At 37.6% G+C, this 12,613-nt stretch overlaps 1 protein-coding gene across 2 annotated transcripts; it reads left to right on the top strand.

The window, feature by feature from the left end:
• Positions 1-789: 789 nt before the first annotated feature.
• On the top strand, positions 790-5,210 carry LOC112192597. Of its 2 annotated transcripts, none has more exons than XM_024332396.2 (2): positions 790-1,005; positions 2,579-5,210. In XM_024332396.2, the coding sequence occupies exons 1-2, from the start codon at positions 999-1,001 to the stop codon at positions 4,666-4,668; spliced, it is 2,097 nt and encodes a 698-aa protein (XP_024188164.1). In that variant the 5' UTR covers positions 790-998; the 3' UTR covers positions 4,669-5,210. The 2 variants fall into 2 exon arrangements, with proteins under 2 accessions (XP_024188164.1, XP_024188165.1); XM_024332397.2 differs by having other exon boundaries at positions 791-1,005; positions 2,582-5,210.
• Positions 5,211-12,613: the final 7,403 nt, after the last annotated feature.

Here is a 12,613-nt window from a genome sequence, read left to right as displayed (position 1 = left end):
AGCAGCAATTAGTGGTTAAGTACGACATTTAAACTTCAAATATTAATATTTCAATTGTTGAGTTGGTACATTAAAAAATTATTCCTATTTTACTGAGCAAAAAGAAACAATTATAAAAGTACTAGGTTACTTGCACCGCCGGTGTCATAATTTGGTGATTATTTGGGAATTTTCATAAAAATGGAAGGAAAAAAAAAAAAGGAAAATAAAAAGGGGTGGCATATTGGAAGATTTTTTCTTCCAATAACTCCCGACCTCTGTTTGGGGAAGCTAGTGGGTTTCAACCTAATCTAGGTACTTCGTGTATTTTTTAGTCTACAAGCTATTTGTTATCTTTACACCAAGTAAATGGATATCTTAGAGTACTATAATTGAGTACATTGACAAACGAAGATTTAAGATAATTTTCCTCATGTCCATTGAATTTTCGAAGTTGTGTAAGCTCTTGAAAACTGAGTAGAAATGTACTAGTGGATGATACTTTTTTTCCCTTACCTTGACCACTGAATTAAGGTACAAGCATATATATATAGATTATTTATATGTGCCGATCTGACTTTAGAATTAAATGAAATTTTTATTACTTTATAAGTAAATAAAAAATAACTTCGACTCCACCAATTAATGACCGAAAGTCACAGTACCTCTAGCTTGGAGACAAAAATGAATGCTATGACTAATTGCCAAAAACTTGGTTCAACATGTCATAATTTGGTGATTATTTTGCGACTTTTCTGTAAAAATGAAAGATAAAAAAAAAAAAGGAGGTTGTATATTAGTGCGGGTTGGGGCATAAATGCTCTGGTTCGAATAATCCGAGAGAGTTGGGTGGCAGGGCAGAAGGAGCCAAAAACGCATAGCTTAAACCGATCCCAAATCTGTTGGTTTTGGGATACCTACCTACCTACCTGCTGCCCGGTGCGCCCAAGGAGTTGCCGTTGACATGGTCGCTCAATGATCCTTGCTTCATCACCAAACCACCTGTAGCCCTAACCGCAATGGAAGGTCAGCCTTCTCTTCTACTTATCAAATTCGCTCTTCTTCTTTCTCTCTCTTTTTCTTTGCTCGTCATTTATAGGGTAGCACAATTTCAAGACGCAAAATTAATAAAATTCAACGAAATTTAAAACAGTTTCCTCAAAAGGAAGTGAAATTAAGGTTGATTTATGTAATATGCCCAAGTGAAATTACTGTTTTGAGCGATTTGTGTGAGCCATGCCAAGGGACTAATGTTGAAGATTCAATGTCAGAAATGAAATGACAAGTTTTTCTCCTGAAATCTCATTTTTCATGTGTGATCATTTGGTTGGTGTTTTCTGATTCAATTATTGGGTTTTAATTAAACATATTGATATTCTTTTTAGTTTTCCTAAACAAAACTCGGTCGAAATGGTGCATGAAAACAAATATGACACCTGATTCTTTCCACTTTGTTTGAGCCGCATTTATGCAGTAAATAGTAGTGGCTGTAGCGCATTCTTAGATGCATTGCTGATGGAGGCTGTGAGAATATTTGTTCTGACAGCTTTGAACCTCGTAAGTTATAATGCGTTAGGGGGAGAACTAGCTTAGTTAAGAAAGGTATTACTTTTCATTGAATTTTGGGCTGCAAATTTTCATGGAATTTGAATTAAATACCGGTTGGACACTGAAATAATGTAAACTGTGGCAAGCCAACAAGAAAAGGACAGGTAGCACTCCATTGTAAGAGGAACAGCCACAAGGCATCATAAACAAGAGAGGATGCATTAGATATGTTGGATAGGATGATAAACAACAAAATAAAGGAACAACACATCCTTGGTCCAACTTTATGGTTCAAATAGTTTAATTGCAGCTCTTCATTATTTATTATTCACAGGGAAGGGAATATAGTGCTTTGGTGACTGAGGCATTATAGATGATATTGATGTTCCAAGGCCTAGGAAATTTAGAATTGGCCAGGTTGGCTAGTTAGTGTTCTTTGTTGTTTTTTCTGGGCGTTCTGCCTCCATTGTACCAAAAAAAAAATGTATCATTATTCATTGTTCTTTGTCTGACAGACTGAAGCTATCACTGAAATTCCCTTTTTTTTTTTTCTTTAAATTTATTTATGCAGTGCAAAATTCTCCTCGGTGTTGTTAGACCAGAGTTTTCGCTTCTTTTGTGAATAAATCCCCTGCAGCCACTTTATATATATATATATATTTTTTTATAGTGTGTGTGTGTGTGTTTTCCCCTTGTTTGGCGGTGAATCTGCCATCACTTTACAAGTGGCTTCGTCTATAACGTTTGTCCAACAAAGTTGGAGCCAAAAATTGAAGTTTTAAAATTTCCTTAAACAAAGCTCACTTTGTGGGGATCAGTTATTAGTAACTATGATTGCCGTTGGAGTTTCCATTGCTTATGTTTATCCCTATTATATGTATAATCTTCTCAGTATCAGCAGAGATGTATTATGAATTACCATCTCAACTTCAGAAGTTAGATGCTGACTAGTATCAACTGTGACACAGACATATAGAAACTTGCTTGTGTACATGTGTGCATTCTGGTTTGGCTTCCCAGTTGCTGATCAACATTATTGCACTGTCTTTAGCAGGTGGGTCTCCGGACCAGGAATCAATAGGGTCTGGAACAAAGAGGTCTACTGTATCATCAGGGAGTAGGCCTCGTAAACGCAAGGAATTTCTTTATAGGTTTGTAGACAGTGACAGACTCACTGCAAACCTTGAACAGTGGTTTGAATCTGTATCTAATAAATCAGCATTAAAGAAACCTGCCTTTAATGAGCCTTTTGAGTTGATAGAGCTTCAAAAGTTTGAGTATGCACTAGAAGGGATTTCATTTCAGCAGTTGATTAGGATGCCCAGTGCTGTTCATGCTTCAACTTCTGGTGCTGTGGAAGCCACTGCTTATCTTGCCATTGAAGATTTTTTACATGCCAGTGTTAAGGGCTTGTGGGAAGCATTCTGGAGTCCGGATGAGCCCATGCCTTTCTCTGTTGCTTGTTTGTACAATGAAAACTTAAAATTCTATCAAGCTGAGAATGCAGTTGCTGAGGGTCGGCTTGGAGGTCTTTGTGCTACTGGTATATTACTTACAAACCCTAGACATCCGCATGGGAAGTGGGATCATATTCTTGAGTTGGCTCTTTTAAGGCCTGATATTGGAGGCTTTGTTGTAAATGGTGATGGGCAGCCTTCACTCTCTGTTATTGGTGAGGCCCTTTTCTATGCTCTCCGAGTACTAATATCAAGAAGCTTGAGCCGAATGAAATACTGTCAGACTTCAAACTCTGTTTTTGTTCTTCTAGTTGATTCTCAATATGGTGGGGTTGTAAAGGTTGAAGGAGATGTAAATAAGTTGGAGTTTGATGTTGATAATGTTTATGAATGTGCTGCTGAATGGATTGAAAATCATTCTACGGTTGCAGTCTCTTCAATTGACAGGATTTGGAACAAGCTTGGAAATGCCAACTGGGGAGATATTGGTGCTTTACAGATACTTTTTGCTACCTTCCACTGTATCACACAATTTGCTGGATTTCCCAAGCACTCAATAGAGGATTTAGCTGCAGATCATGGTTCTCGTCTCCAAACAAGAAGAGCTGAGAGGCAGTTGGGGGATACTGAGGTGAATGGGAATGGTCTATTTCGGTTTCAGCAGCGTACGGTTTCCCCTGAAATTGTTGAAGTTCAGGATGATTCCATCAAAATTGAGTCTGAACAGTTAATGAAGCTAGAAGTAGGATCTGTATTGTGGTTGGAGGATTCTAACTGGCAAAAAGGTTACCAGATCAATGAAGTTATGATTAGCAGCGAACAGTCATATTACATTGCATCTCCAGTGGAAGATCCTCAGAAAAGTGTGTTTCTATATGTTGGCTCTCATCCTTCCCAGCTGGAGCCTGCATGGGAGGATATGAATATGTGGTATCAAGTTCAGAGGCAGACTAAAATATTGACTATTATGAAACAGAAAGGTCTTTCTAGCAAGTATTTACCCCAGTTGAGTGCATCTGGCAGGATTATTCACCCTGGTCAGTGTCAGAGACCCAGTTCGGGCGGAAATTGTGATCACCCTTGGTGTGGCACCTCGATCCTCGTGACAAGGCCAGTTGGTGAAACAGTAGCTGATTTGATCAATCAGGGTAGATTTGGTGCGGAAGAGGCTATTAGGTGTTGCCATGATTGCTTATCTGCACTTTCAACTGCTGCTTCTGCAGGAATTCGACATGGAGACATCAGGCCAGAGAATGTGATACAAGTCAGGTCTTCGGCAAGACATCCCTTTTTTGTCCTCATTGGGTGGGGACGTGCTATTCTTGAAGATAGGGACCGACCTGCAATGAACCTTCATTTCTCTTCAACCTATGCTCTCCAGGAGGGAAAGTTATGCTCAGCTTCAGATGCTGAGAGCCTTGTTTATATGCTTTATATTTCCTGTGGTGGTGTTTTACCTGATCTTGATTCAGTTGAAGGGGCACTGCAGTGGAGAGAGACTTCTTGGTCTAGGAGACTAATTCAACAGAAGTTAGGCGATGCCTCAACTGTGTTAAAAGCATTTTCTGATTATGTTGATAGTCTATGTGGGACACCATATCTCATGGATTATGATATATGGCTAAGAAGGTTGAGGAGAAATATTAATGAGGAAAATGGAAAGGAAATTGATACATCAGGCTAAGTCATTTTTCCAAGGAGCTATCATATTTGAAGTGATCCCTTGGTCAGAAGTTTGTTACCTGATGCCAATGTTGTGCAACCTTGTGGAATCTATTCCTTGGGACAAAATATTCATTAAAAAGGTCGAAGAATGGTACAGCTGCCTCCCTCGAGAAATTCAAGGGTTTGCGGTGGTGTTTGGGGTATTTCGAGGCTGGCTTGCAGAATCTGCAGAGATGGGCGATGCTTGCAAACTTACATATCTCCATGATTAGTGTATTCCTGGTGCATGCGAGGATTACAAATGGAGCTGAAGCTTATTTGGATGTATTTGCACTCTGCATGCAATTCTGTAGCACAACAGGCGATTATAAATATCATTGTTTCCTGCAGTTTTGACCAGTTTTTCCTTCCAACTTTTGTGAAGAATATATGCTGTATTTATTACCATTCCTTTGTAAAGATAGAACCATTCAAATTGCCGTTCAAATTGCCGTTAAGCTTGTGCAATTGCTATGTATGGGTGGGATTCAAATTAGTCCATTGTGCTAGGGTACCATCCTATGTCTGAAGTGTTTGCGAGTTATTTTAATATGCACCGTCTGCCCTCTTTTTTATTGATTTCCTATATTGCACAGGTCTTCTAGTAATGAGACGCACCCTACTTTTAACTTCAGTCGCTTACCAATTACAAAAGAAAGAAATCTTCATACTCCCAAGGTATCGAATTGACAATGTCAGCCTTCTTTACCTAATATTGTTCATGCTCCCAATGTTGCTGGCGAGGGACCTAGTAAGATTGTTGAGACTACTCCTTCCAACTTCGGTACCCCACAGATCCGGCTTCTCTGCTAGAAAACTTATTGCTAGGATCTGCTTAGATACCTATGTGAGCCCGCCATGTCAGCTTGACTCAATCCAATGGTTGTCAAGCTGACAACAAATATGGATACGGAAAAAGCCATAAAACACACTATGGATCACAAACATTAAGGTTTTTTCAAGTTTCCCCCCAACAATTTTCACGCTTCGCTCCACTCAGACTTCCTCTTCTTCACGGCAGAAACGTTTCTCATTCTTCCTGTTTACCCTTTGGTCTCAGTCCAAACTTCATTCATCTTTGGGTGCTGGTACTTTGAACTTTCATCATTTAGGTATGTGTATCTAGCTCTATTCCTTCATAATTTTATTTTTATTTATGTTAATTCTCTTTATATTGATCTTAGCCCATTTAGCTTTTCAGTTCTGGTTTTGGTTCTTTGAAATCTCAGCTTTGTATTTGTGGGTGTTTATCCTATTAAAATATTCTAGATATATGTGGTTCGCTAACACGTAGTTCAATCATTCTTATTCTCTTGATCCGATTCTATGGTTGGTCATATGAGGATTTTTTTTTTTGTTATTATTATTATTTTTTTTCAGTTTTGAGTTTGTTTCAAATGAATGAGGAATTTTTCTTTTTTGTTTTGTTTTATTTTAGTAAGCATTCTCTTTGGTCATATAAGCCAAACTTCATATCAATATCCACTTTTGCTTCTGAATTTGATTAGAATGTTAATATATTTATATATATATATATATATATATATATTTGCAATTGTTTTTTATATGTTATAGATTGAAAATAAATGAGTGAATGGAGTCTATGGATAAAGATGACTCGACTAGTCTAGATTACAAGCCAAGGTATGGTATGGAGTTTGACTAAGAAGAATTAGCATATGAGTTTTACAACATGTATGGGCAAAGAGTTGGATTTAGTATTAGAAGACATACACATCATAAGAACAAGCATTCCGGTAAGCTCATCTCAAGAATATTTGTTTGTCCTAAGGAAGGTTTATGTACAACAGATAGGTGAGACCATTTGACTAAGAATCCTCGAGCGGAGACACGAACAAGTTGTGATGCTAAAATGATCATTAAGTTGGATAAATCAAGTGGTAGGTACAAAGTTGTTCAATTTGAAGAAACGCACAGCCATGATTTTGTAATACAAGAGTGTGCTCACATGCTACCATCTCAAAGAAATGTTACTTCTTCACAAGGAGCTGAGATGGAATTGGTACAAGATTCTGGAATCCCATTGAAGCTTTCATTCAAGTTAATGGGCAGAGAAGTCGGTGGATGAGTCTCTTGGATTCACTAAACAAGATCAGAAAATTATCTTCAATCTCAGAGGCAAAAGAAATTGGCATATGGAGAAGCAGGATGCTTATTAAAATACTTTCAAAATCACGCATTAGAAAATCCCTCATTTTTCTATGCCATGCAGTTGGGTAGTGATGAGCAAATAACTAATATTTTTTGGGCTGATGCTAGGATGATACTTGATTATTGTTTATTTGGTCATGTTGTGAGTTTTGACACTACATGTAGAACTAATGAAGCCAATTGTCCATTTTGGAGTATTTGTGGGATTTAATCATCATCATGAGATTGTAATCTTTGGGGCAGCATTGATGTATGATGAAACTTCTAATTCATCTATATGGTTATTTGTGATGTTTTTGTAGGCAAGGCTTCAAAGTCTATTTTTACTGATTAGGATGCTACAATGGCTAAAGCTTGTGCATGCAAATGTGATGCCTAACACATATCACATGCTTTGAACATGGCATATAATGAACAATGCCATTAAAAAAGCAAGTAGTATATTCAAGGGTGAGGAACGGGTCACCGCCTTTTTATCAAAATGTATGAATAACTACGGAGAGGATGATGAGTTCCTAGTTGCATGGGAAGCAATGCTCAATGAATATAGTGCACATGAAAATCCTTGGTTAAGTAGTATATTTCAATTAAAGAAGAAATGGGCAAAACCGTATGTCAAGTGGGCATAGTCTGCTGGAATGCATAGCGCCCAATCAAGTGAGAGTTTCAATGCTAGCCTAAAACCATATGTTAAGTCAGACTATGATGTGGTTCAGTTTTTCAAGTACTTTGATAGATTGCTCAACGATATATAAGAGGTATAAAGAGTTAGAGGCAGTGTGATTTGTGCTACAAGTTACCTGCTATAGGGATATTTTCTTCAATGGTGATCAAGGCTGGAAATATTTACACTAAAGCTATATTTGAAGAATTCCAGATTCAGTATAAGAAGTCTCTTGATTACAATTTAGTTGGATGTATTCAAGATAGAGATGACATTGTGTATAAAGTTGCCTTTAATGGTCATCCAAAGGAGAGATGTGTTAGGGTGAAGAAAGACCGTACAGTATCTTGTAGTTGCAAGTTGTTTGAGATTGAAGGTATTTTGTGCGGCCATGCAATAAAAATTCTTACTAACTAGCTACATGAATGTCAAAGAAATTCCTGATCAGTATATTTTAAAAAGGTGGACAAGAAAAGCAAGATATGAAAGAGTGAAAGACATGCATGGGTATGACATTCAAGTAGATACCAACCTACAACAAACATCCTGGTACAAGTCTCTAAGTTCCATATCCACCAAGATTTCATCTCGGGCTACTGAAAGAGAGAGACATATACATTTGTTGTTCATCATTTAGGGGAACTAAGCAAAGCTATTGAAGACATGTTATGTTCAAAAATTGATACATTACAACTTGGTAAGGATGACTAGGTTACCCCTTCCACCACTGTGATTGAGGGTATTAAAATGGCATGTCACTCGAATAAGGCAAAAGTTGTTCAAGCCAAGGGATTCAAGAAAAGGGAGAGTGCTCAAGGAAGAAAAAGAAGAATTATAGGTGATTTTGAAAAAAGTTTGGCCAAGAATAAAAAATGGAGCTCTCTTGAGGAAGAAAAATCATCTAATTCTGTTTAAACCAAGGTATTTCGTTTTCATACAAGGTGTTTCTTTTTCTTTCTTTGAATCAGACAAATATTCTTTAGACTTCCTCTGTCAAATGTCCTATTTCGTTTTAGTCATGTTTGTTTTTCCTTTTTTCATGTCCTCAGTCTAGAATTGTGGTGCGCCAATTCTAATATTATGGATGCCATTTCAAGAACCTCAAAATTTTAGGTACCAAGCATTACTTAACTCTCAAGATTTTTTAGATGATGGAAAGGCTCATATTTTTGTGACGATTGGTCTCTGATGCTATTTGAACTCAACAATAGAGCATGCCTATTATTTATACAACTAAAGCCATTTATTGAATTGAAGTATGGTTTAACTAGTTGTTAGCTTTTTATTAAAGTGCAATCTGTGCTACAATTTTCTTTTCTTCAGGTCATTAGTTTAGTATATGGAAGCCAAAGATGGCATCATAGTAACTTTTTATTCAATTTGCTATCTATCCACTATGCTTCACAATTTCAGGTTATTTGGCAAGTTAAGATAAAAAAATGAAATTCTCATTCATGTAAATAATATTCTGCAGAATTTCTTCATACATAGAAACTAATTAATAATTCACTCCAAATTGGAGTCATAGGCCAAAAGAAAAGGTTTACAACTTCACTAAAACCTAACAGCCTTCAACAATAAAAAAGAGACTATTGTTAACATCAACAACTCCACTTCCATATCATAACCAACATGTTGTTCTTCATGGGATCTTTTGTATCCTCAGCTTCACGAGATCTTTCATCTTAGAGAGATCAAAGAGAGTCCTACAACAACATGGCTTCTTGTACAAATTGTCATTGACAACATGAGCGTGATAAACTTGATAAGGTGAAGAATAATATTACTTTCACAAACTTCATGGTTTTTAAATGGAAGATAGAAACAAAGGAAATCTTGCTTAGTTCCATGAAAACACTTACATGAAGTATGGCTGGGCATCTTCAGTATTCCGTAATACACAACGGAGTGCTAGCATCAACTCCTTTCCATAAACTGCTACCATGATTGCACCTGATAAGGGTTTACACTGTTTGTAGTGTTTAGATAGGCTTGTAGAGGGAATTCCCACAGTGGTAGCATCTTCTTCAAGGATACGATCTGAACAAAACTCTATAGTCTCTTCAACAATGTAATTCTCAGCAATGCACCTCTTAGGAAAATGTCGATTTCTCACATACCCTTTGAACACTTTCATGTACCTCTCAAAGGGGTACATCCATCAAAAAAATATTGGACCACACCATTCAACTTTTCTAACAAGATGAACTGTTAAATGAATCATTACGTCGAAAAAGGAAGGTGGGAAGAAATTTTCCAGCAAACAAACTATATCAACCAAATCTGCTTGCATTTGTTTAAGTCTTGAAATATCTATGACTTTACTACAAATTGCGTTAAAGAATAGGCAAAACTGAATAATCGCATACCTAACCAGCTTTTCTAAAACTGATCTTACTGCAACCGAGAGAAGAAACTGCAACACCATGTGGTAGTCTTGTGATTTAAGACCAACCAGTCTTAATTCTTCCATCGAGACTAGATTCCTTACATTTGAGGAGAAACGCACATGAACCATCATATTGAAAAAGGAATTGCGCATTATTTTCTTCTCTTCTAGCCACAAGTTCCAACTAGCCAAAGGCAACTTGGCCTTTTTTGGACCAGTGTAGGCTTCAAATCAATTCTGATGCCCATATCGACCATGTCCAAAAGAGAAGCACCTCCATCCTTTGTCTTTCTGGGAATGTTCAAGAGGGTACCAAGGTAATTTTCATACAAATCAATATAATTTGTCATGTAATTTATCAAGGTATAAGGTAATTATGTAAAGATTTCATGAGCAATTGTGTTAGTAAATGATTTTTTTTTTTAATGTAACAGCTTGTTTATATTTTGAAGTTTCTAGCTACACCACTGCTTGGTGATAGTTTGTTTTGTGTTGCATTTGAAGTATTGATATTGGCGATAACGTGTTTTTAATAGACATTAGCGATTGCCGACATGGTGATTACGCGTTTTTAATAATCATTGGTGATAAATGATATTGGCGATAGTTTGTTGTTTGACATTAGGCGTTTACCCTTATTGGATTTGTGACTCGCATTGATATGTATAGTGCTGGCAATATGCCTTTGAGATTTATTAGTTGATCCCGATAGGCGTCACAAGGGTTTGCGAGGGATAGCATTGGCTATGTCAGCAGAACCGACCGTTAGCGATGTCTATTGGGTGTATCGTTGTTGACACGTGGGCAATGATTTGGGATTGCTATACAACGTGCCCATGCCTTTAGCGTTTTTTTTTTTTTTGGATTAAATACTGTTTAGTCCTTGAACTTTTGACCAAAAAACACTTCAGTCCCTAGTCTTCTAATTGCACTCGTTTAGTTCTTGTACTTCAAAATTTCGGACTAATAGATCATTTCCGTTACTCTCCGTCCAAAACCTCCGTTAAGTAGCTGACTTGGCAATCATTTCCCTACTAAAATGTCTTATCTATCCTCACTTTTTTTTTAATATATGTATTTATATAATATATATATATATATATATTTATTATTATTATTATTATTATTATTATTATTATTATTATTATTATTATCTCTGTTTATCTCTTTCCTCCTTCACCTACTCGCTGCTCCTAAGCCATTTAGCCCGTGCCCTCTTCTTCCTCCTCTCTCTTCTTGTTTTCCCCTACGCCCAGATCGAAGCCCTCCCTCTGCCTTACACACCTCTATCTAATCCCAATCTTCTCTCTACCACACCTTCCCAGAGAGTTCACCGGAAACCAAATCTCGGCCAAAGACAGAGCCCAGGTCGAATCTCTGCCATCGTCTTCGCTCAGCCGCCACCGGAAAACAGCCCCAAGCCCACTAGTCGAATCCCTGCCGTCGTCTTCACTTCCATACTATTGTTCTCTCTTTGACTAGAGGCTTTGCTTGAGTCCAACAACCAAAATCGAAAATGGGTTTCTCCAACTTTGCTTTTAGAGCACTGTTTTCTCTTCCATAAACGTTATCAGCCTCTCTTTTTCTTGTTTTTCAGATTCTGTTTTTGCATCTTTTCTTGAGAACCCCGATTTTTAAAGCCTGGTTTTAATGATGGGTCTGAACCTATTTATCTGGAAGCCGCTCTACTTATTTTTCTGTTATGATCTGATTTTAAAATTGGGATTGTGAAATTGTGATTTTGTAGATTCATAGGGACGAGGAGAGTGGGGAGATACTGAATTTGGTGTTTGTTTGGGCCAGTGAGGGCTCCGAGTTGAAGGAGGATGTTCCGGTTATTTTCAAAGGTGAAGATGTTTACCCAGGTCGGATCATATTGTCTCTCGGCCTCGATTTCTGGTTTGAATCGGAGCTCCAAACAGCTACTCCACTCTCGATTTTGGGGCGGCGAAGCCTGAGAGGAGAGAGATTTGAGGGGCTGAGACTCGAGAGAGAATTCCAACTTATCGAGTAAGTGAAAAAAAGAAAAAGAAGAAAAAAAATGTAAAAACAAAAAAATTTGAGGGTATAATAGACATTTTGACGGAGAGTAACTGAGGTTTTGGACGACGAGTAACGGAAAGGACCTATTGGTTCGAAATTTTGGAGTACAAGGATTAAACGTGTGAAATTAAAAGGCTAGGGACTGAAGTGCTTTTTGGTTGAAAACTGAAGGACTAAACAGTATTTAGCCCTTTTTTTTTTGGGCCACGACGTGGCTTGATCGCGATAGGCGATATTAGACTTGTGGGGAATCGTTGTTGCGATATAGATACGGTTGGTGAGTATGTCTTGTGAGTGGTATACTTTTGGAGAATATAATATGTGGCAATAATAAAGGAATTTCATTAAGTGCTACTCTGGAGGCAGTTGCAAAAATACAAAAATAGATGACTTACGATCCTTGTGGTGATATGGTAGGTGGAGTAGATGATGCTGGCATTGAGCTTTGGTGGCAAGAGGGCAGTCTAGGATCATGGGCGTGAATGTTCATCCTTACTTGGGGTAGTAGTGAAGATGTTGAGCATTCCATGGGTATAGGAGTATATTGCCATCGCCTCCTCTTAGGTAGAAAGTGTCTGGCCTAGCGGCTTCAACAATCTCGTAGGGTCCTTCCAGCGAGCCTTTAACCTAGTTGGAGTTGGCATGGTTTCCTTCATT

Source organism: Rosa chinensis, chromosome 3 (genome assembly GCF_002994745.2).
Source record: "Rosa chinensis cultivar Old Blush chromosome 3, RchiOBHm-V2, whole genome shotgun sequence".
NCBI lineage: Eukaryota > Viridiplantae > Streptophyta > Magnoliopsida > Rosales > Rosaceae > Rosa > Rosa chinensis.
The sequence above is the reverse complement of the archived record's forward strand: the minus strand, read 5'-3'. Positions and strand labels throughout refer to the sequence as shown.